The sequence below is a fragment of the Dermacentor albipictus genome, chromosome 1 (assembly GCF_038994185.2).
Source record: "Dermacentor albipictus isolate Rhodes 1998 colony chromosome 1, USDA_Dalb.pri_finalv2, whole genome shotgun sequence".
NCBI classification, from domain to species: Eukaryota; Metazoa; Arthropoda; class Arachnida; order Ixodida; family Ixodidae; genus Dermacentor; species Dermacentor albipictus.
Window position 1 is genome coordinate 401267704 of NC_091821.1, and position 25194 is coordinate 401292897.

Genomic DNA, 25194 nt, shown 5'->3' on the forward strand with positions numbered 1-25194 from the left:
TCGTTTCGTGTTGTAGGCAAATCGCTTGCGATACCAAATCGATCCGGCCCAACCAACCATCCAGCGGCGCACGTGCATCGATTTCACATTTTCAAACAATGTGTTCGCAGTTGCCAGTATGCCGGTCAATGCATATCATGGCGACCACAAAGCCGTTGTGACCGTCGTTACTAAGTGACGATGAGTGATGCAATGAAATCTTTACCACAATTTTTCTCACCACGATGTGTACAGCTCCGCTGGTCATCCGCCTTCGCAGGGCGGAATGGCTTCGAATTTTTTCTTGTTCAACAACATTTGACGATTTCTACTTCTGACTCGTTGGTCAGCGCAGCGTGCGATATTGCGAACTGAACTAGTGTACGAGCTTCGCTGCGAATACCGGCCCTACAGGGGCTGCACTATGCTACGATTGCTTCAGTTGCTACACTATTTTTTCGCTCTTCGTCATTGGCTCGTATTGATCTTCCGCATCGCCTCATTGTCGGAATAGACCACTCCGGATGATGTATACGAAATGAATACGAAGTGCCTTAAGAAAGAAACCGAAATTTTGCTGCAGCGTCTTCATTGCTTATTGTGCTACATTTTAAGCAGTGTCTCCTTCAAAGCAGGCCACTTTACCGGCAATGCACTACTCCCATCATTTCTTCCATTTTTAGAAAGCCTCCTGGAACGCACTTTCTGGGATGGCGCCCATGTCTTTTGTCGCAATGCGCTGAATCTCCTCTATGGCTTGGAAACGACGTCCTTTCGACGTGGTTTTAAGTTTGGGAAACTGGAAAACGTCTGCTGGAACTAGGTGCGGAGTATACGGTGGACGGCGTACAACAGGAGCTTGGTGCTTTGCTAAACAGCAGGGCGGACAAGGAGCGACGCTTGAGCCGGCGCATTGTCGTGATGCAAAATCCAAGTCTAGTTCTCCCACATTTCAGGCCTCTTACTGCGCACAGCATCCCTCAAACCCCCTAGAATTATTTTGTATACTTCCCCGTTTACCACCCGACCACGCGGTACAAATTCATGATGGATAATGCCTTTGCAGTCAAAAAACACAACCAACATCACCTTGATCTTTGACCGACTCACGCGTGCTTATTATTATTATTATTATTATTTTTTTTTTGACGAGGAGACCTTTCGCCCACCCACTGCGACAGCTGCACCTACGTTTCAATATGATAGACATAAATCCACGTCTCATCACCTCTTATGATGTTATTAGGAAAGTTTACATTGGCATTGGTCGTGGCAAGCAGTTCCTGGCTAATTTCAACATCGGTCTGTTTCTGATCGTTAGTCAGCAAACGTGGCGTGAATTTTGCAATGACCCGACGCATCTCAAGTTTGTCACTCAAAATTTGATGGCGCGATCCTACGCTGATGCCAATCTTCGTGAGCAACTTCTCGAATAGTTAAACGACGATTTCCGCAAAATATAGCACGAAATTTCTCGACATGGTCATCATATATTGATGTGAAAGGTCGTCCAGGCTTGGAATCCTCACCGACCGACATTCTGCCGTGCTCAAAAAACGCTCAAACCACTCGTTGCGATGGCTGCGACTCATGCAGTCCTACTCGTATGCTTGGATAAGCAATTTAAATGTCTCTGAAAGTTTTGCAAAGTCTGTGGCAAAATTTCACGCTCACACGTTGTTCTTCAAGCTCTTTCGCTGTCACTTTGGCACTAATCCGACGAACAGCTTGTACACGGGCTCACTTCAGCGGCTGTGGCTCGTCAGCTAACGATCAGAGCGAAATGCGGCGATTGGCAATTTGCTGTCTAAACGTGCCGGTACGTGCGCTCAGTAACCGCAGCGGTGCTCTCCCGGCCTGTTGGCTCTCTATATTAAATGTTCGGTTACTTTTTGGAACACCCCTCGTAGAATTTCACGAAAAAAAAAAGTGATCACGAAATATTGTCCCTGGACCCGTATTCACTGAACAGCTCGTACGCTATAGACAGCTTCGTAAGGAGATATGTCGGTCAGTTCTGAAAGCGAATCTGCGTGTCTATAACGTGGCTAGACAATTGATCAACATATTTTACTAACAAATGGTATTGTGAATTTCGGCACTCCAAAACACTTGCTAGAAATTTTGAGCCAAATCAGCAAAATATTTTGTTCATAAGCACAGTTTGGTATTGACCAGCAGCCTTCGCTAATGATAAGTCCCACGTGACGACTGGCAGTCGTCTGCTCTTACGAACAGTTATAGCGCAAGAACGATGTTGCAGATAAGGGCTGTTCTGCTTCATTGCGCAAGTTTAAAAAGATTGCGGCAGATCAAAAGCTTTTTGTTGGAATCTACACACAGAACTGCTTGGTTATAAATGCATAAAAGGTGTTGAATCACGTGTTAGTTTCTGCGTTATTCTAACGTCAGTGCAAGTTCGTATAGCTTTACACAGCAGTTCATACCCCCTATAGTTGTTAGTTCAGCGCCTGTCCCGCGTATTTCTGTGTCTTTTGTGACCGTTGTTTTTTGCGAAGCTTTTGCCATGAATGTAAACCGACTCGCCCAATTCTACGCTCAAGTTCGTAGGCTAGTCCTAAACTGCATCATCCTCGTCGCAAGTGGCACTTTGCATCTACTCGGGAGAGAGCGCACGTGCTCTTGCACGCACTTGCTACACAGTGTGACACACACGGCGATAATCTCAAAGAGCTAGTCGGCGATGTCGCGGTGGAAATACACGGGGGATTGTGGCCTCGCGGTTAGAGCACTGGGCTGCTGTGCTGAGGATACCGAGGTTCGTACTTGTCATCGGGCACCTAATTCAATTCTGTTTCTAAGCATAAGCTATTCGGCAGGGCAGAAGCCACAGCCACGGTCAGAGGAAAGTCCGAGGAAGGCTCGCAAAGAAAGCTTCGCTTTAAAAGAGGTGCCGAAAGTGCGGTCAGTGTGTTTCTAGCTAACGTTTTAACACAATACAAAATACAGTTGCAAGCAAAATTTAAAAAAAAATGAATTATGAGATTTTACGCGCCAAAACCACTTTCTGATTATGAGGCACGCCGTAGTCGAGGGCTCCGGAAATTTCGACCACCTGAGGTTCTTTAACGTGCTCCTAAATCTAAGTACACGGGTGTTTTCGCATTTCACCCCCATCGAAATGCGGCCGCCGTGGCCGGGACTCGATCCCGCGACCTCCGTGCTCAGCAGCCCAACACCATAGCCATTGAGCAACTACGGCGGGTAGAAGCAAAATGTGAACTTAAATAGCACAGCAATTTGCCGCACACTTTCTTTTTTGCAGCGGATTTACTCGGAACTCGTGAGAGCTGCGTTTTCTTTTTATTTTTACCAACAGTTAGATTTTACGTCCAGGCTAGCTTTATTTCGCAATTAAAACATTCACTCGTAAACTTGATGACTGAAAAAAAAAGTATAAGTTAAGATATCTCTACTATTCTGTCGATTAGTGATAATGATATAGATTCTGAAGCCCGACGCCGCGAACTACGTGTCGCCGAAAAGAACGCGATCCATATACGCAGAAATCTTTACCCTAGAAGTGTTCACATAGGAGCGGGTATACCAGCCAAGGATGATGTGGGACATATTATTAACGAAGGCGACCAGCCAAGGGCAAGGAGCACTTATCAAAGAAAGGCTTCGCGAAATTGCCCCCCCCCCCCCCCCCCCCATCTCACAAAAAAAAAAGTTCTTACGCTAGATATGTTGGTAGGAGCAGATACTTGCTATACTTAAACATGATATTTCACATATCATTAGCGTAAGCGCACCGCCTATGACAGAAGGAGTTCTTACGGACGAAAAAGCGTTGCGCATTCAGCCCTGTGCCTTCCCGTCTGCCGGGCTGTATATTCAATAATCCCCCTCAGAGCCTTTCCTCGCATATCGCAGGAATACCACTCACAGCGTCCGCACAGATCTAGGGTAAACGTGGAACGCGCCCCTTGTCAAGTTGTGCAGCCGGCCCCGCCTCCTAGACGACCCTGCTTTCACGGTGTCTGGGCGGAGAGGAAGATGCCGAGCTTACGAGCGTGCTTAAATGTGGTCACACTACGCGGCTATGTCTCCGGATCGCGCTTTCCTCGCTCAATTCTCCTCGCGGAGTCCAGCTTCGAGTGTGGAGAGGAGAGTGCGCGATGGCCAAGGAGGCAGTATCACTCGCGCGAGCTGGTTTTTTTTTTTTTGCACCGAGTGAATGCCGAGAAAGTTTATAGCGGTAGTGGCGTAGTCGTGCATGCTGGGAGACGAGCGACTGCGACAGCCTCTCGCTCAGGCGCTCGGTGACGAGTCTTTATACGAGGTCCACCATCCCGCGACACCCTCGAGACAGTGAAGTCGGTGTGGGAGGGGGGACGGCCGGTCGCGCCAAGGACTCTGTTGCAGTGCCCCCTTCGGGCTGCATGCAGCGCTCTGGCCACACAGTCTGCTTGATCAATCAATAGCGTCTAGACGGCCGGACGCCCCATATACATGCTGTCATCCTTTTGTCGCGGTTCGTCTCGTTTAACCAGACACCACCGTCGCGTCGTTACTGCGCATATACGCCGCGACGCTCCCCTCGTGCTCCTGGCATATCCGCCCGCAGAAAGTAATGCACCGAATTTGCGGGCGAGCAATCAAACATGCGATACGGGCAGGGTGCTCCGAGTGGGGGGGTGTCTGCGCTCAGTAAGTTCTGGATGAAATAAAGAACTGCGAGCGGATACCGGCGACACTGATATTATATTTGGGCGGATATTCGATGTCATATTTGGGGTTCGCACTCCTTTGAAGTTTTTTTTCGCAACGCTCGAAATTGCCCACGAGTTTCTTCTTTCCCTTCTTTCTTTTCTTTCTTTTGTTTTTGCAGACGTGTCGGCAGATTTCTGCGGAGCCTTGCGCTGTTGAGCGCGAAATTGCGGAGGCCGCCTTTCGATGGGGGCGAATAGCAAGCGAACCCTCATACCATGCGTTTAAGGTCTACAGGCGATCAAAATTAATCCGCCAGTCGCCCACTGCGGCGTGCTTCATAATCACATTGTGGTTTTGGCACGCGAAACAGCACAATTAAGTTTTTAATTACCGCGGAAAGCTGTAGTAGGGCATTCCTAAATATACCTTGGAATCATGAGCCCAGTTGCTTGAGAATCTGCTGCATCATCTTGCCACGAAGTAATCGTTCAGCGTAGCCACACGAGATTAAATGAAAAGGAAGAAGATGTGAGAGAGAGAGAAGGAGGGAGGGAGGGAGGGAGAGAGGGAGAGATAGATAGATAGATAGATAGATAGATAGATAGATAGATAGATAGATAGATGGATAGATAGATAGATAGATAGATAGATAGATAGATAGATAGATAGATAGATAGATAGATAGATAGATAGATAGATAGATAGATAGATAGATAGATAGATAGATAGATAGATAGATAGATAGATAGATAGATAGATAGATAGATAGATAGATAGATAGATAGATAGATAGATAGATAGATAGATAGATAGATAGATAGATAGATAGATAGATAGATAGATAGATAGATAGATAGATAGATAGATAGATAGATAGATAGATAGATAGATAGATAGATAGATAGATAGATAGATAGATAGATAGATAGATAGATAGATAGATAGATAGATAGATAGATAGATAGATAGATAGATAGATAGATAGATAGATAGATAGATAGATAGATAGATAGATAGATAGATAGATAGATAGATAGATAGATAGATAGATAGATAGATAGATAGATAGATAGATAGATAGATAGATAGAGAGAGAGAGAGAGAGAGAGAGAGAGAGAGAGAGAGAGAGAGAGAGAGAGAGAGAGAGAGAGAGAGAGCTCAGGCATGATGTCAAATTAGGTGTGCCAATCTTGTTAGGTGTGCCAATCTTGTTATCGAGAGGCCAGACGAGCACGTTGACGCATGGTATTAGGTCATGGTATGGTACTAACGTCACCGTAAGGTGCCGCCTGAGGAAAAAAAAAGAAACAACTGCCTGTCTTGTAAGTGAAATGACACGTTTTATAGTAATGGGGGAATCATTCTTGAGGTTAAGGTATACTTCAGATAGGCGTTCATTTGCCAAAAAGGTCTTATTCTCAAACATAGTTGCCTCATTTTTTCTTCGGTTCGGATTGCATTGATAGATGACGGACATCCATCTTTATCATTTATTGTCTTAACTCCCAACTTTTTTTTAAAGAAATGTTTTCGGCGAATGCCATGAATAGTGTTTCTTGACATGCCTGTACGTATATACAAAGCCACGCAACTTTCCCACCGATAACCGCGAACAGTTTGTTCTTCACACCTGCGTTCTCTTTTGCTCATCATCTTTTCTAGCCTTTTTGCGTCACCCCGGTGCAGGGTAGCCAACCAGATGGTGCATCTGATAGAAGAAGGCGACGATATCGTATTGGAAAAGCTCGAGGTCCTTCATATATATATATATATATATATATATATATATATATATATATATATATATATATATATATATATATATATATATATATATATATATATATTCCCTCATGACCGCAGACCTGACAAAAGAAGTTAGTGTGTAAGAAGGGAAGTGTCATAGAAATGAATAAGTACAAACAACCGCTTATAACCTCGGTCGGGTTCTCGCGGTGTACATTCACAGTCACGTAAAAAAACAAGAAAATGGAAAAGACAAACGAAGGGTGTCCGGCGGCATGATTAGTGAACAGTGAAGTAGTCGCGCGTATGAAGTGCATCAGATAAATTGATCTGTAGTGACGAGATTCGAGTAGATTGTGTAAGCTTTTATATATAAAACTTTTTTGAATAAAAAATATGAGAACAGGTGCTGTATAGACAATAATTTGAGTGTATCACAGTGCACACTTAGTTATTACTGTTGCAAAATAAAAAAAAATAATGGCAAGGAACCGGACGCGCCCATTTGCTATGCATGAGATGTTCTCCGACGATCACGCCACGTAGTCACACTCGGGAGGTCACTCCTTCGTCGCCGATCGGAAACTGGCGTGCAGCCCGGCGCCGCATTCTTACCTGTTACGGCGGAGGCGATGCGCGCGCGTGCTCTGGCCACGATGCCTGCCTCGCTCGTTTATAGTATACGTGCGCACCGTGCGTGATGCATCGACCTGACCCAAATGAGCGGCTCAAATTGGGCTTCGATGATGGATCGAGTACGGGCCACCGGCGGGGCCATAATTCGGGTCAACGCGAGCAGTTAATCAACAACAATGCCCTCAGCCTTCTCTGCGTACTCCCCTTCCCACAACCCTCTCTCTCTCTCTCGCTTGCTCAAGCGCGCACTTGTTGCAACATGTAGTCGCCTTTTGGAAGTCGAGGGTACTTTTTCCTTTAATTTGTTTCTTCTTTTAATTCTCTCTATGTGCAGGAAGATCGGGTAGGGTGTAGTGCTGGCAGTATCCGTGGGCTAGAGAAACAGCGATCGACCTTTGAATAGAGGGAGTCATCGAGCGAGGTGGCCGGCTTTTATACGGCGTGTCGAATTGTGCTCCTGGCGTCAGCGTTTTTTGGCGCTGCGTGGGCGTCTTACATTCTCAATAAATGCTAGCAAAACCACGGATATTGCTTTTAATAATGTCCCACTCTAAGCCACGTTGACAACAGCATTGATTATGCGTGACGAACACGCACGCACGTACGCACACACACACACACGCACGCGCGCAAACACACACACACACACACACACACGCACACACACACACACACACACACTCACTCACTCACTCACTCACTCACTCACTCACTCACTCACTCACTCACTCACTCACTCACTCACTCACTCACTCACTCACTCACTCACTCACTCACTCACTCACTCACTCACTCACTCACTCACTCACTCACTCACTCACTCACTCACACATGTACACGCAGACACACAAACAAACACGCTCACACACAACCACAATCACGCACGCGCGCACACTTCTACACACACGCGCTTACACACACACACACACAGATCCTCACGTACAAACGCACAAGCACACGCACACATGTACACACATGCATGCACACAAATACATACATGCACGCTCACGCGCACACACATGCACAAGCGAAAAGACCCACGCACACATATGCACATAAACATGCATACGCATGCATAAGCCGCGCCACCCCCCCCCCCACACACACACAAGCGCGCACACACATACACACACACACGTGCGCGCGCACTCGCACGCACGGCCAAGTACTCACGGGCGCACTGTATATGTGTTTCTCTGGGAGTATTGCGACAATTACAGCAATATGGTGTACGGAGTGGTCAAGTTAGGAACGGGCTTAGCGTATATGCGTGTATGTGTTTCTGACATTCGGCCGTATCGCATTATCCATAGCCTTGATAATGTCACTAGGTGGCGTATGAAATCAAGACAAATTTATTTATTATTTTTTATTTATAGCTACTACAACCCAGATGTGGGGTTTCAGCGGGGTGGAGTTACATTTTCTGGCCTTTGAAAAACTGGCAAACAGAACGTTAAAACAGCGATAATAAGTATATATTTTGTAAGTGCAACGCAATGCTTTGTCATGCGGGAAAAATCACTGCTGCAGATGTAAGGCAGACAGGTGTAAGAATGTCTGTAAAACTGCTTTGTTACTGAATTGATTCCATTCACTAGTTGTTCAAGGAAAAACAAATACTTAAATATGTTACTACAGATGGAGAAAGGAGTTATATTTAATGCATGTCTCTGCCGTGTAGCATATCATGTAGAAAAGGAAAGTGTCTGTGGGACATCTACACAATAATGGCCTTGAATCGACTGAACCCAGAATTTGAATTGGAAAACACGACTTCTTTGCGTTAGTGTCGGGAGTTTGACTTTGCTAAGAAGGCTGTGACGAAGTTCGCCAAAAGCTGTTATAAATAAAACGTACCACCCCTTTTGTAATTTTTCTATTTTGTTAACATGCTTTTAGTGTTAGATTACCAGATTGTATATACATAATCCACAGTTGGCTGTACAAATGCCTTAAACAGAACGAGGCAAACAGCAGAAATGAAAAGTTTTAACGCTCGCTTCAGATAAAAAGTTCATGTCTAGCTGGGCTAATTCTAGAATTTATGTTTTGTTGATCTAAGGTCATTTGAAAGCCGAAGTCCAAGGTACTCGCAGTGTTCCACTTTCAACAGGAAAATGTTGCGAGTTGAATACTTAAAATGAAGAGGGTCACGTTTGTGCGTAATTTTCATCAGAATGGTCTTCTCGAAATTAACAGACTTTTGCGAGTTACTACGCCAACGAGTGACCCTTTGAAATGCCTCGTTCAATTGGATTTTATCAAAAGAGCTTCTTATTTCAGAGCAAAGATGCAGTCATCTGCATATAACTCAATTTTTACAACTAGGTCATGTGTTATATCATGTATGAACAAAAGAAACAAAAGGGGACCGACCACGGACCCCTGAGGAACACCGGAGTCAACCGGTACTGTCTGAGAAGATCGATCAATAAAGGAAAGAAATGGTTTTCAGTAGGAGAGATACACTGAAATCAAATTTACAAGCTGTGAATTTTTGAACCTTATATCTGATTTAATGAGTAGCTCCTTGTGCAAGACTATTAAAAGCTTTAGCAAAATTAATTAAAAGGTGCATCAATCTGTTTTCTTGAACTTATTGCTTGAGCAAAATCATGTACGGTGGTTGATGACTGAGCGCAAGATGATAATCCTCTCCCGAGTCGTTGAGCTAGAGCGAATATCACAATTATCTATAAAATCCGAAATGTGCTTGTGTATACTATGTTCAAGAATTTTACACGAAGTTTAAATTCTAAAAATTGGGCGATAGTTAGTAACACAATGTCTATTTCCATTGTTATGAGGAGGCCTTGGCACTGGCAGTTCCCCAGTCATTTGGAACTCGGCCCTCACTTAAAGATTTAAAAAACATAATTGTCAAATACTCCGAGATTCAGTCTGAATGCCGCTTTAAGATCTTATTCGATATGCCATCCGGCTCAGCACATCCTTCTTTTTTTACGTCAAGTTTAACTGGTAAATTAAAGATGCCGTGCTCACTAATCATAACGGCAGGTATACGTGCACATAATAAATTGATATGTTCAACATTGCTGTTATCCTGATTAAAGACAGATTTAATATGGTCATTGAAAGCATTAGCAATGACGCAAATATCTCTAGTTTCTACAACGTTCATTTCATAAACATCACTGGTAACAATATCAATGCGTTATGATTCTTCGGGTACTTCACGGTCTTTGTGGGGGCTAACCATTTATCTGTCCATGTATGTTTGTATCTAACCGTGTTCCCGCCGAGCTGGGTCACTGTGTAGTGTATGGTCGAACGGTTCAGGCGATCGGGCTGCTTTGTTCAGGGAACACAGTTCGAAACCAACCTTCGGGCCAATGAGGCAACATTCACGTACGTGCCGCTCTTCAACGAACCTCTTTTACGTCGACATGCGTCACTGCAGACGTGGGACTGGGTGGTTACCGCTGCTCGTAGACACTGTTTGATGCTGACTTGGAATAGCGGGTATGTGTCGCTCGCTCTGTGCTAGTCTCCAATGAACCTCTTTGATGCCAGCTTGAGTTACTGGGTAAGTGCAAGCAGGTCTGTGTGTGCCGCACCTACAATGACAAAAAAAAGAACCTTTAAATTTCTCTGATGCTGGGCTGAATCAAACCCACGAGACACGCGCTCCTCAAGGAAAGCAACCAGACGATTTTGCAGGCTGTGCCACAAATGTACTGCGTATGCGCTGCTTTTCAACGAACGTCTTTCACGCTAACGCTTTAGCGAGCTGCGCCATTAATGCACTGGGTATGCGTTACTCTGCAATGAACCTCTTCCTAACCTGGGTCACTGTGTATGTGCCACTGGATGTGCGGTAAGCGAGGGAACAATTGTAAGCGTTCGCGCGCACCTGCGCGTCATGCCTCTCGTCTTGGAGGCCACGGGCGAACTTCTCGGCTGTGCCACTGGGTGGTGCTGCGTGTTTAGACAAGAATTGCGAAAGAGGAGCCCGGATGCCGCATTTAACAGCGTTCGCACGCACTGGCGTGCCACGCATTTCGGAGGCCACGCGCATGCTTCGCAGTGGCGCCCCTAGATGGCGCAGAGTGTTCTTAAGGAAACGCGAATGAGTAATCCCGTTGCTCCACACGCCTCGTACATAACTCGTTTCGACGGTGGCAATACGTTGTGTCGATATATTGATTCAATGTCAAATGAGTTACCGTCGACAGTCATGGTTAGATTTATTCTGTGGAAATTCTTCTTGAACGTCATACTCCAAAATCTCTCCGGAGACGACGCTATTTAGCTGGGAAACTGCTATCTGTAACAGCGTTCCTTGTCAACCGCTACTTTTCTCACAACTTGAGATGAGAGCTCAGACAGTTCTCGCTGCCGTGTACATATATCATAACTTTATTTATTCCTTTTAGCCTTTGTGGTCGGCTTCTCAACTGTGACGTTTCCCGAGAAATCCAGAGGTTCTCTCTTCATTTTCTTTCCAATGCGTGTTACAAATGGTTTAGTGCACTCGTTGCAAATCTATCTAATGAAAACAAGAACAACGTACACAACTTCAAAAATAACTTATCGTGCGAACCTCGCCTTTGTGGGCTATCTACGAGGGAAAGACAGTAATAAAAAAGGAGAAATAGTTGCTCGCTGCGCTTACCGCAAAATGTGGGAACTGCGTAATCTCCCTCTGCTCTGTGCTTCCAGGACGTCGATGGTTGGGGTCCCTGGGGCCCCTGGAGCTCGTGTTCGCGAACGTGCGATGGTGGAGTGAGCAGCCGGTCCCGGCGATGCCTAGCCCGTGGCGGATGCGTGGGCGACGCCACCAGGACGCGCATCTGCAACATGCAGGTTGGTGCCGTCTTCCCCGCAGAAACGCGGTACCCTTAACATGTCGATGGAGTACCGACATGACATTGTTTTTACCTGTTATTATTATTTTGGTAAGTGAACGTTCTGGACCCTATAATCCTGGAAATAGTACTGCCAAGACTCAAAGCGCTCTATATAATTAGCTATAATAGCTTATCTGCGAACTAGTTTCGGCTTCGTTTCCCAGGAAAAGGGTGTGTCATGACGTCATGGCGCACAGAGTGGTCACGTGGGAGCAGGACATCGCGACCTTGTGGCACTCGCTCGGTCGTCTGCAACGCCGTTAAACGACTAGCAGGGTTTCGCACAACCGATCGAGCCGGCGCCTAGGGGTCGAACGCATACGCGCGCTGTGAAAACGCGATACCCGAGGATCGATGCTTAGGTAAGCCGGTTTTTCACGATTGCGGAAAATCGATGCCAAAGGACACACTCGCACGTAACTAGCGCATTGCGTGTACTTTAGCCTACCTTGTGATTGTGTAGTTTGGCTCCTGTTTTCTGCTATGATAGTTCTCAATAGTTGCTGATATTGAAATGAGCCCGCCTTTGCCATGACACCCCGGAAATGAGCGAATTGACTGGCGCATCTACACAGATTCGCTTTTGAGCTTGACAGCTGTGTATTTGTCACTGCATTCTCAGCTCAACGCCGAGCATACATGAAACCGCTTTGGCTTTGCTTGAGATATACTTTACTCTAAACTGTGGGATGCTTATAGAGATATAAGTGCACGTATACCCTCGCAGTGTGGTTCATTCACTATTAGTCTGGTTTGTTCAGAGAAGCGTTGATCGACCGGAACCGTACCTCTGACACTCTCGAAGGATCTAAGTTGATGTTGAACTGTTCTCTCCCACAGATAGCTTTGTAATTTTCTCCCGTCTTGACGAGTATTCACAACGGCGTTCGTATGCGCAAGACTGATTCGCAAGAACATGGTACAATGTTCGCTCTGAGCTCAATGTCAGCGAAGTGGCGGCCGACCGAGGAAAAACCATTCATTCAAAGAAAAGCTTTGGGGATTCTCGCTCCCTGTCAATTGTCGATGCGATGGCTGCTAGGAATGAAGCTCACTGTTCGTGGAAAGTACACGAGCTACGTTTACTGGGACCACTAGGCTGACTACTGGCTGCTTAAGGGAATTCCTATGGTATGCGGCAAGTTACAGTGCCCTAAGGAATAAAAAAAAAACGGTAGGTGACCCTAATGTTTCCCTTAGGTGTCCTTAGTGGCACGATCGCACCTTCGCGTTGGTGTTCTTTAGGTTAACTTCAGGCAATTCCAACGCGTGAACCCAACTCGGAGGCAGCTGTTTTCCATTAATTAGCCGATTAAATGTCATGCCACCTTCTTGTGTGTCACTTCATTAGTGACGCCATCTCTTTCACTTTCTACTTCTCGGTTTCCAGGAGTTTCGCTAAAGTCGTGCTCACGTGGCGGTTCTATAAAGTATACAATTCCGTGCTTTGGTGAGCGGTAATCAGGGATTTCTAATTAATTCTAATTATTCAAGACACTTCAGTAACTCAACTTGTAACTAAACTTATGCTCTGATATCATATATTAATGAAACCCATGAACTTTATGCTGTTCTGTTTCTTTTTCTATTTTTTTTCTTACTTATTTTGAATTTGTTCCCCGGTCATCTAAGGAGGTGAACCGGAAGTAGTGCGCAAGAAAAAAGAGTGTCACTCGATGCTCGTGCCGCTAAAAAGTCATCGGGTAGGCTGTATCGCGTACCCAGCAGCAGTGGGTTGCGTTAAACGTCATGTGTGTTGCTGAGTGTGTGTGGGCACTAGGGTACAGAAATGACTTAACCAAATACACAAGTGACATTTGTTCACGCATTAGAAAGTTTCCATGCTTAACTTGTGCTTCAGCTATAGGGAGGGTACTGCGGTCTAATCTCAAAATCACGCTCGCTTCTTATGTATGAGGGGAATAGGGGGGCACCATGGTCAAAAGTGGTGGGCGCGAATTGACACTTGCTGCTCGAGTCTCCTCAAGCCATTTCCGGACCATACGTGTGGAACGCGCACTGTAAACTAAATTACGCCCTCAAGGGTGCATAATGGTGTAAACGTGTCGATATCTCACACCCTTCTACTTTTACAGGTGCGAGGGTGGGAGTTATAGACCGATTTACACTCTCATACACCCTTAATGGTGTAAATTAGGTTACAGTGCAGGGTGCTTCATAGCCGAGCGAACGCCAATGTACACTTGTGAGGCAGAGGAGTACTCCTGAATTGGGCATAGGTTTGAGTTTTATGCATTACGCCTTACTATTGCCAGAATGAGTTACCTCGAACGCGACCGCTCCCGTTCGGATCGACAAAAACGTACTGCCGAGCTTTGCCTCTCTGAACACTGAGCGAGAGGCTAAATTTAGCTCTGATTGCCTCAGGCGTGGCGTGACAACGGTGCCATCTGTGCGCGCTTCGCTTGTATGATCGTGTAATGGTTCCTTCCCTCTACACAACGATACCGAAGTAACGCACGTACGGTTGCAAATATACAAAGCAATATTGTTATTATTGCACGGTTACGTTACATGCGGCTTTAGCAAGCGACCCTTTAAGCCGACCGAACCGAAAGACGTTTCACGCCAAAGAAGAACTGTCGTGCTCCTCATCTCAGGCTCAGGTGCGTCAAGAATGCCACGACAGCCACACCACACAGGCGAATGACATATAATGGCGAAGGCGCGGATTAGCCTGCGAACTTTTGACAAAGTTGTACATTCGAGCGAAAGAAAGAAAGATTGTTGTATTACGCCTACCTGTATTACACCTCTATAGAAAACTCAGAAGAACAGCTATGGGGCCGTTTCAGTGTGCCAGACGGTGGGTTCCCACGCTGATCTACGCCTACTGACAAAAAAAAAAAAGCATAGCTTATATAGTTTGGGGAGCGGCAGCCCGCAATCTGTGCACGTGCGGAGGCATAACCCAAGCCACCGCATGCATTTTGACGTCGGCCGACTGTGTGAGCGTGCACAGGTTTCTGTCGCTGCTAATCGGATCACGGCGCACGTCGGAAACGCCTCCGCGCCGCTTAATTGACAGCAGGCGGTGGCGCCGGAGACGGTGACGCCGCAGAATTACGGAAAAGGGCCAGCCGAGGGAGTTGAGGCGGAGGGCGGGGTGGGACAGTGCAGACAGCTGTTGTCCGGGCATGGCGCTTTGGTTCTCATTCGGGGCGCCAAGTGAGGACGAAACAAGGTTACCGCACTGCATTGTGCTTTATGCTCTGCAGGAGACGAGTTGTGGCCGTTCGATCAGCCGACTGCAATGAGGCGCATGTGCTGAGTGTTCGGAGACAGATGGAAAACTCGGGCCTCTATATTGACAAACTTTTCTTATAGAAAAAGAAAACGTGCGCCGTCTGTCGGAGACTTCCCTGTCATGTCGTTCGCTGCCACCGATTGGCCAATACGCCCACTTTTTTACGAACTGCAGCATCGGGTGGATATGTTTTCGATGATCTGCACTCTGCCCTCATGTAAACGAATTTTGTCGGTCTAAACATTGTTCGAAGACCTCCACTAGATCAAGTTTCCTTCTAGTAGACTTGTTCACTAGGCTATTGCGTAGCCTATATACCGTTCCGTACCTGTATTGCAACGCACACACATTTGTGAATGCAGTCAAATGCAGTCGGGATCATTTGTACTTAGGTTAGCGCTTGTGGCCTCTAAAACATCTGGACTCAGAAGTCGGGATGGGAACTGACAGATGGAAGCATACTGTGCGACAGAAGTTGTTTAAACGGGAATAAAGTGCCTAAGACAAGCTGACCGATGTTTGGATGGGTGGACCTATACCTCTGCCAATGGCGGCCGCGTCATCTTTTGTCTAATTCACAGTGACTTGAACTGAAACATTTTCACGTGATATTTTATCTATCAGGACTAAATCCGGGGGGAGGGGGCGGGGTGCTGTCGCGCTCTCGCGGGCTCATTCAGAGTCCGGCTCACAGATGGGTCTAAATCTGAGTTTGTTGTTATAACTTTGTTATATGACGTCCAAAGGTAAACGTCTTTTTTTTTAAAGCCTGTTCCTTTTGTCCTATTATAGTCAATAGATTTTAGAACAGTTTGCAGAAAGCCATCTACTTTATTGAGAGGTTTCTGCTATGATGGATCTTTTATGCCTACATCATTAACCATACAGGAGTGTGGACCTCTCGGCAATGAAGACCACAATAACATGAAAGCTCATAGGAGATCTGGCACAGCGGCACCGTTTGCTGTACTGCGAACAGCCTTCACTTATATTTTGCAGCAGCCAGTTCGCGCGAGGGTGACTTTTAATGATACGTGGGCGGCTCTGCAATGCCTTATAGGTCACCTTGCCTGCGAGGCAAGCTTTAGTTACTGTCATTAACTGGAGAGAGAAGGAATGGGAAATGCAGGGACATTAACCAGAGGGGAAGATCCGGCTTCCTACCCAACGCTGGGGAAAGAGGGGAGGGGTAGGTAAACGGATGGGAAAGTTGTACTTATGCACACTGACCGGCAGGTCAATTACCAGTGTTGTGCTTCAGTGGTCGCTCCCCCTCCCCACTGAGGCTTAGTTGGCAGCGTCACAGTTTTTTTTCTTTCGTTATCATTTGCTTTTCTTGCAACTAATATATTATTATGTTATCCACTGTTATGCTGCCAACAATTTTACAATTCTGTTGTAGTTTCTAACCGAGGGTCCCGTTTCCAGTATCACTATTTTCGGACCGTCGTCTGTATATTACATTTATGTACCTATGTTTTCCATATGAATCAACTTCAACTTCAACTTCAACACCGGGCGGGTGCAACTGCATATAAAGGGACTCGTCTAAGCTGTCCTTGATACCATTTGCAACATGCGACGCAGTGGCGCTTGTATCAGCCTTGGCCTGGCGCTCTCAGCGTAGACTGTGCAGAAAAGCAGAGCGGCAATACGGTGCGCTTAATCATGGCCATCCCAAGTGTAATTTTTCATGCCACGTGGTCTTGATTGGTATGACAGAGCACGCCTTCATCGCATTCGCCTGACGGTCGTTTACGCAAGACGCTCTATTTAAAATTCATTTGCCGAGCATGCCATTGTGTCGCACCCGCGGTGTTGACAAGAACTTCCATAATTTGATTTGTGCTAGAAGTCACTTTGCAGCCTGAAGGGCTGTGTTGAGCAACGCTCTAAAACTGCGACACTACACACAGCTTTAGCTGCCGGTCGTTCTTGGAGCATGATAAAGTCCGGAATCTCAACCACGCCCCAGTAAGACACATACAGCATTCCTGCGAAAAACAGACCTCAGTGAAACATGGTAACTAGTTTTTGTGTTAATGCATTTGTGATGTGTGTGTGTCGTGTATGTGTGCTCATTGTTCTTTTATTTTGCTTCCTTTCTTACACCATTCACCATCTCATCTGAAGTAGCATGTCCGGTCGCTAGGCTATAAACCTCTTCAAAATGCATTAAACTCTGCGCTCTCTTTCTCTCAGTACGCTTTGCGTCGACTAATACCTGTAAGCGTTGCGCTATGAGACAGAGGGCGCTAAGTTCGATGGCATCTGGAGAGGTAAGCCTATAGCGACAGGATGCCATGCTACCCATGCCGAGAAAGCCACTCTCAGCGTTTCGCTGTGTGTCGTGCCCTCTGTATGTTCATCCTGCGCTTTGAATCATTGCCGGGCTTAACCAAAGTAACTGCGTAACTAACAACCACGATTCGAGACCGGCTTATCGAGGCGGTGAATTAAGGTTCCTGCTACGTGTCCTGCTATGGTTAGGGCACGGTCGGAGCGCTACGTGGCTCACCGTGGCTTATTACCGCGCGCCCGCAGCCGTGCCCCGAGCCCGTGGACTTCCGGGCGGCGCAGTGCGCGGCCTTCGACCGGGTCCCGTACCGCGGCCGCCTGTACGAGTGGACGCCCGTGCAGGACCCGAGCGACCCGTGCAGCCTGACTTGCCAGGCGCGCCAGTTCAAGTTCATGGCCAAGCTGGCGCCCCGGGCGCAGGACGGCACGCGGTGCCGCGACGGAGCGCTCGACATGTGCGTCCAGGGAAAGTGCCTCGTAAGCTGCCACACTCTCGCTCTCTCCTTCTCTCTTCCCTCGTCTCTTCCCTCATCTCTCCCCCCTCCCCCAATTGTTTTCATCGGCAATGGTCCAGGGAAAGTGCCTCGTAAGCTGCCACACTCGCTCTCTCCTTCTGTTTTCCTCTCGTCTCCTCCCTCATCTCTCCCTCATCCCTCAATTGTTTTCATCGGCAACGATGTATTCTTGTTGCAATGCTAGAAGCGTTGAGCGGAAGTGACTACCTCGCAGCGGACGTCGCGCTATAGTCGAGTAATACACTTCCTCAAATGGGGAAGAACGTGAGGGGAGCGTGCGTGAACAAGTATGGCCTGTCCGAAAAGGACATCGAACCTATAAGGAATGTCCGATAAAAGACTGCTCGTGGGATCGTTGGTGACATAATAAGTATACAGTGTTCGTGAAAGTATTTTCTGAACGTGTTTAATAAATATGTTAGCAGATCGTGGTATCTTATTCGCAGATGCCCTTACGTACGTTATTGACCGGGTAACGTCCACCCTGAAAATGTCGTCTTGAATTTTCTACTTGACGGTTGGAAAGAGCAGGTAAAGTAATCGCCGACGATGATTCTTTTCACGTGCTTAAAGTTAAGATGGCGCTGCAGGCTGTTGCCGTGTGACACCACTGAAAAGTGTTGCTGTGTGTTTTGTTGGTCCAAATAGGCATCATTGCAGTGGGCCGATAGTGAAACGCCATCGAAGCTGTAGGCGACTAGTTTCACTGTCCGGATGATTTCTGTATCGCGGGCATCGCAATTAAAGCGCGCCAGAGGGGCTTAAAGGGAAGCTGAAAGGTTTTCCAGAAAAAATGAGTGAACATCTGTACATAATGGTTTTGAACCCTCCGAATTCGAATATCGTATCGAAATTAGCGAAAGAAAGCGCAAATACATTTTATTTCGACGAAAAGTGCAGCAGCGGACACGCCCAGCTCGCGCGTCTCGTTTCCGCCTGTGATTGGTCGGTGCGCCTCATGACGTCAACTCTAGTAACCGACCGCTGCCGCTACACATGAAGCGCGGTGCCAAGTAGTTTGGTGCTGTTTTTCTGAGACGGTAATGGAAAATTTAGAGAGTCTGCATTTTTCTGAGGAGTTCGGCGTTACTCCCTACATGTACGAGCCGAGTGCGAAGAGCCGGCCTCTCGAAGAAGCAAACAATGCTGGTGCGAGCAGTGCTTTCGACGCGAACGAAAGCAAAGTCTTGGGATCTCCTCGTGTTGGAAATGCTCTTTGGTGAGCATGTTTTTTGCAAAGCGATGTAGTGATCTCGCCGATCTTTCGCCGATCTAGTGAGCTCGTTTCCGGTCAAACAACTGTAGTGTTGTGTTCCTGCATGCCTCCTCGTGGAACGTAAGCGGGGATGCGATCATCGGCATTTGTGCGCTGTCCAAAGCTGTCGGCAATCTACAAAGATGGTTCAAACGCGTGAAAAGCTTCCCGGTTCATGCAGTACGTGTAGTGACCTTGATCTGTTGACTACCACTCACGTTGACTACCACTCACGTTGACTACCACTCACGTTGGCTAACACTCACGTTGATTACCACTCACGTTGACTACCACGCACGTTGACTACCACTCTACATACACGCAGACGCACCAACAAAGGAATGCAGGGTCGATCGAAGCAGATTATGATGGCACGCACGCAGAAACAAGCGCGGTCAGGCACGGTCGCGGACGCGGCGAAGGAACGAAACACTAGAGTTGACGTCACAACACCGCGGTTTCCGGTCTCCGCTCCGCTCGCTCACTCAATGGGGGGCGGAGCTACAGCGCAATTTCAACCGACGATTACGTCGCTCCTAATTGAAAAAAAAAAACCTCAAATTTTACCTACATGGTTTATAAGGTTCCCGCATCCGTATATGAGCGTCTTATTGAATTCGACAGACTCTTCAGCTTCCCTTTAACAAACAGCTGCAGTTACAGCTCTTGACCCCATAGTTATTTTCGCCTTGAAGCCATATCGCATAACTGCCTTTGAAACCGATCCCCCTCGGAGTCATTATTTTCCTTTTTTTGAACGTCTCAACGTCTCGCGCACTGTGGTTTTGAGCTCGCGTGTACACCTGTGCGCTGGTGCGTGCGCGTTCTTCTGTGTTTTGCGGAAGCCCGTGGGCTGCGACCTGGAGCTGGGCTCACTGGCCGAGGTCGACGAGTGCGGCATCTGCGGCGGCAACGGGACGTCCTGCAAGGCGCCCATCTTCGCTTGGGCCGAGGCGCCGTTCTCGCCTTGCTCGGCAACCTGCGGTGGAGGTGGGCGCATGGACTTTTCATTCCCGCATACTTCTCGAAAGATTCGGCGCAACCTATCGTGTCTAGAACTGTGGTGCCTTTATGAGCGCGCGGCTTTAGGACATTTTCTCGCGTTTCGCATACAAGCGAGACAGTTCTTGAAACCAAGAGTTCGACGAAAGCTCGTCTGGTCGGGATTGCTCATTCATTGTCGTAGCTTGCTCATAGTCAAGGGTAAAACGGACGCATAAAAACATTAAAAACATTAAAAGAAAAGAAAGCAAGACGTTTCGCTTCCATACGGGGACCTTCTTCATAAGGAGACCTTCTAAGGGTTTTGGTCGGCATCCGTTTTGCCTTGACTTCAAGACAGCTTTTGCAGAAAGCCTCCCTCCGTAGGGCCAATAACAAATTACAATTGGTCCAAGAACGCGCGAAAATAATGTTAAGAGGAAGCTTTAGCTCGGCTGCTCCTATCTAAATACATGTAAAAGCAGAAGTCGTATTTCTCGTCAATCACGGCACCAAATTTGGCGAGGTTTGTTGCAATATAAAAGAAAAACTTAAAATCTAGTGACTGTTAGTTTCGAATGTTTGATTTGGTCATCAATTTTTTATTCGAAATTGGCAAAAATTGCAAATTTCCCGAAAGTGAAACTATCAAGTTTACAACTCTGAAACTCAGCAATAAAAATTATATCACAATTCTGTGAATTGCATCTAATGGTACATCCAAAGCGGACAAAATTGATATGTTACACTTGAATCTAAAGAAAATCAGTAATATGAAGATACAGCTTTTGCAGAACCCTTGTACACAACCTAACAAATTCGCGTAAGTTAGAGAATGACATATTGAATTTGTCCGCTTTCAATGATCTGATGGGTGCCATTTACAGTACCGCGATATCTGTTCTTGATGCAGAGCTTTTAATTTGTAAACTTCGTGCTTCTATCTTGTTCAAACTTGCACATTTTTGAAAATATTTTAAACAAAATTCAGGCCCTAAATCGAAATTCCGCTTCCAGCAATCGCTAGAATTTAAGTTCTTCTCTCAAATGCAACAAATTTTATTAAAATCGGTGCAGGGGTTATCTCAGAAAAACATCTTTTTTTTTTCATTTTAGGTGCGTTTGAATAGGCCACGTCGGCGTTGGGCCCGAGCAAAAGCTACCTCTTAAACGGTTCGTAGTTCAGAACCTGCGCCAAATTCACAAAGCTTGTCGTTCGTAAGTGGTTTTTGCCATTGACCGGCCGCCTTGGCAAATATTATGCCCAGCCCCAGGATTGGCTGAAATTTTCTCTTAAGAAATATTCCAGAGTATGACGGTTTTGTGAATACGGGCCCCGGTGCCGAATTCACAAAGCTTTTCTTTCATAACTGCTCTTCGCCACTGACCTTTCGCCTTCGGTGATATTATGTCCAGTGCCAACAATGACGGGATTTTACAAACAATTTTAGAATGAAAGCTCATAGTGAGCACAGGCCCTGGGTGTGAATTCGTCAGAAGCTCGTAAGCTATACAATTGTTCGGGAAAGAAAATTTCAGTCAATCCTGATGTTGAGCATATTATTAGCGAAAGCTGGACAATGCCAAGAAAGAACACTTACGAAATAATCTTTTTTTCAGTTCAGCCCCTAGCTCTACTTGTCGTTAAGAAACCGGGAAAAAATAAATAAATGAAAGCAAAAAGCTTTTAGTCTTCCATCATGCAGATCTCCGCTGCTCACCAGACAGTTCGAAATGTGCTGCCTTATTTATTATTTCGCACAAGAAGGTTGACTGATAGGCAGTGAGCGAATATGGGAACCCACAGCACGCACCCAATGTTTGACAAAGGAAACTGGCTGCATCAAGGTCCCGGCAAAAGCAAGCCGCTTGGTCGAAACGCTGACTTCGTGCAGACACTGACAAAAAACTATAATGTTTCCATTTGAGGAAACAATATAGTTCCGTGCTGTTGCTTCGCGTATTCGTCCAATTTCGATCAGCTTGGCCCTTAATCCATTGGTCGAACTTAATTGCTATGCACTAGCTTAAGTCATTGGGCAACATATTCAAAAAGCTTGGCGGACGCTTAAGCTTCACCTTTGAGAGTGGAACGCAATAGCATTTAAAGATCCCTGAATGCATCTCATGCTTCCCGGCAACTGCAGCTTACGTAACCCTAGTGTTTACCGGAAAACGCTGGCGGCAAACGCAATGCACGAAGGCGAGCTTTCTGGTAGAAACGTAGCCCCTTGTGTAGGCCGATTCCGGAGCTAGCGCACAACCACGCCCAAGAAATTTACGCAGTTTTCAAGCATCTGTTATTTTTTCGCACTTTCAATATTCAAGTCTGAGAACATTTAACGTAAAAGGCGTGCGCATTCTGTGTTTTGTTACATGACATTTCTTTGTGAATTGTCATTCTGAAAATTCCGAGGAATAAGTTTGTCAAGAATGTAAGACAAGGTACGAACAACTTTAGTGATAAAATGGTGGGGCAATATAACCCGCATATACCGCATATCATATAGCCAGGCGTGGCGTATCCATGTAGCTAGTAATGTAAGGAAATTTTCGCTCTCGGACAACTACACCGGCGCCGACGCCGTCATCGACACCAGATTCCCTGCGACACTGGGCCCTTAACGCTATCTCGTTGGAAAATGACATTTCAAATGATCAGCTGGATTTCAACCTGGCCAAAACACTGCTAACACAACAGGGAAGTTACGACTAAGTGCCGTAAATGGGTATGTAGTTAGAAGAAAACACGCTCTCGATATTTATAACTGCAAGTTGTTGAAATTCGACTGATCTTCTGAATTATATATATATTTTAAATACTGTTCCTTGAGTTACGCTGGTGCATGCGATGAAGTTCAACAGATGGCCGAAGGGCAATGTACAAAATTCCTGAGGATGTCTCCAACTTCCTGTGGTTTCTCGCAAGGAAGGTAACTACATTACAAAGAGCCCTGGAGGAGACTATCATTACTTCTATAGTCGGGGACAACTTTAGAAAAAAAGGGGAGGCCCCGCCCAGATGACCGAATCGGCGAAGTCACCGGCCGTCCTGCGTATGACGTCGGTCCAGAGTGCGCGCCCATTGATGGATGCTCGTGTGCATCCGCCTCGGAGGAGTAAACGCCCCCTTTTTTCTAAAGTTGTATCCGACTATAGGTGAGGATCACGTTAAGTTGGTTTTGTGGACGTTATAAGAAGCAACACTTCTAATCTCCAAACGAAGGCAACGCCAACGTAACGTCCTTGCTTCACGCGTGCCCGCGTATTTCCTTGCGGCGGTGGCGCAGGCTACCAGGAGAGCCACCCAGTGTGCACGTCGTCGGACACGGGCGCCGAAGTGGACGACCGGCTCTGCGACGTGGACTCCCGGCCGGACTCCAGGGTCCGAGCCTGCGGGAGCAACCCTTGCCCGCCAGGGTACGCATGGAATATGTCATCCGGCATCGCATGGGCCCCATTTAATAAATCAGTGCCCGAAGCTGCTCTTACATCTGCTTGAAATATGCACGGCAATTGTTCGAGAACGCAACTAATCACATGCTTAAACGCGGCAGCTTGGCGCATCCTTCGGACGTCATCGGTGAAGGTGCTTGTTTGTCCTTACTTAGCATAGGATCAATAACGAAGCCTATGACATGTAGTGTAAGCACTTTCTCGAGATCACTGAATCAAACACACACACAAAAAAAAAAACGAAAAAAAAAGAACGCGAGTGTTGCTTGCGGGGCCATCCCTTAGAACACATCATTAGTGCACATCGAGTACTCATTGCACACTGCTTCACTTACGAGGCCATCACTTAACAAAAAAAAAGATCAAATATAATTTTAGCTTTAGCTAAAAGGACACGACGCGTGCTGAACGAGGGGCCAACAAGACCGCTAGAAAGAACAAGAACAACGAGAACGAGAACAACAAAGAAAAAATAAAATAAGAGACCAAGAGGCCAGAAATACGTAAAACAGCAAACGGAGAGTTACAGCTGTGCCTAGCTACAGACATACTGAAAAAGTGTATGCATGTTTTTTGTGTGCATGTGTTGTGTGCATGTGTTTGGCATAAACTTCAGTTGTGGGTTAGCGCTCGTCTTGGTCTTTTCTCGGCTTGTCCTCGTCTCTCCGCGCAAGCTGTTGGAGTATCCATTTCAACCAACTAGCCCGACTATCTGCTCTCATAGCTATAGACGTTTTTCTTTTGGTGAGTTCACTTTACACCGTCATAATTCGTAAACGGGCAAACAGGGAGTGTTCATCAGCAGATCGTCCAAAATAGGCCACCAGCGATTCGTTGCGATGATTCGTCGCTCGCAGGTGGGAAATGGGCGAGTGGAGCGAGTGCAGCGCCTCTTGCGGCGGAGGCCGGCAGGCGCGCAACGTGTCCTGTGTGCGTCCTTCAGCGATGCCCGGCGCGGCCACGGCGGCTGTGGCCGAGCACTTCTGCCCCGGACAGAGGCCGGCCGACACGAGGCCCTGCAATGCGCACCCCTGCTCGCGTTGGACCGAGGGCCAGTGGTCACAGGTGAGCCTCTGCAGCCGGGTGCTCACCTTTCTCTCTCTCTCTTGCCGCTCTGTCTTGCCTCTAGCGTAGAGTGAGACTACAGCTCAAGTAGGTGTGAAATGATGGACTATCGATAGGTAGAGCAATCCTTATCGAGGCCATTAAACTCACGAGATCAGGATTGGTCACCCTGGTGCAGTACTTGGCCACAACCTCCTATATGAATAAACTATGCAATTGGCTCGTAAGTTCTGAAGCTGGTTAGGCTGGTCAGGTAGCCAGTCAGTTAGTTGGTCGGTGAATTAGTTAAACAGTCATTAAGTTGCCAAGTTATACAGGTAATGTCAGTTAAGGTGTTAGCAAGTTATGAGTTAAATCTCAGAGAAATAGTTCTTGGCGTGTGCTTCTAGTATGACCTTCAGTGTTCTGTTGCTCCACGCCTGACAAAAAGTCTACGGTTCTGCT

At 46.7% G+C, this 25194-nt stretch overlaps 1 protein-coding gene across 2 annotated transcripts in view; it reads left to right on the forward strand.

Annotated features, from left to right (window-relative positions):
- nolo (no long nerve cord) overlaps positions 1-25194 on the forward strand; it is a 230141-nt gene that overhangs the window by 174674 nt on the left and 30273 nt on the right. For both annotated transcript variants that reach the window (XM_070532116.1, XM_070532117.1), the window contains exons 3-7: positions 11725-11868; positions 17725-17955; positions 20094-20238; positions 23520-23649; positions 24543-24750. In XM_070532116.1, the coding sequence (XP_070388217.1) occupies positions 11725-11868; positions 17725-17955; positions 20094-20238; positions 23520-23649; positions 24543-24750 (858 nt within the window). The remainder of the gene's footprint in view (positions 1-11724; positions 11869-17724; positions 17956-20093; positions 20239-23519; positions 23650-24542; positions 24751-25194) is intronic.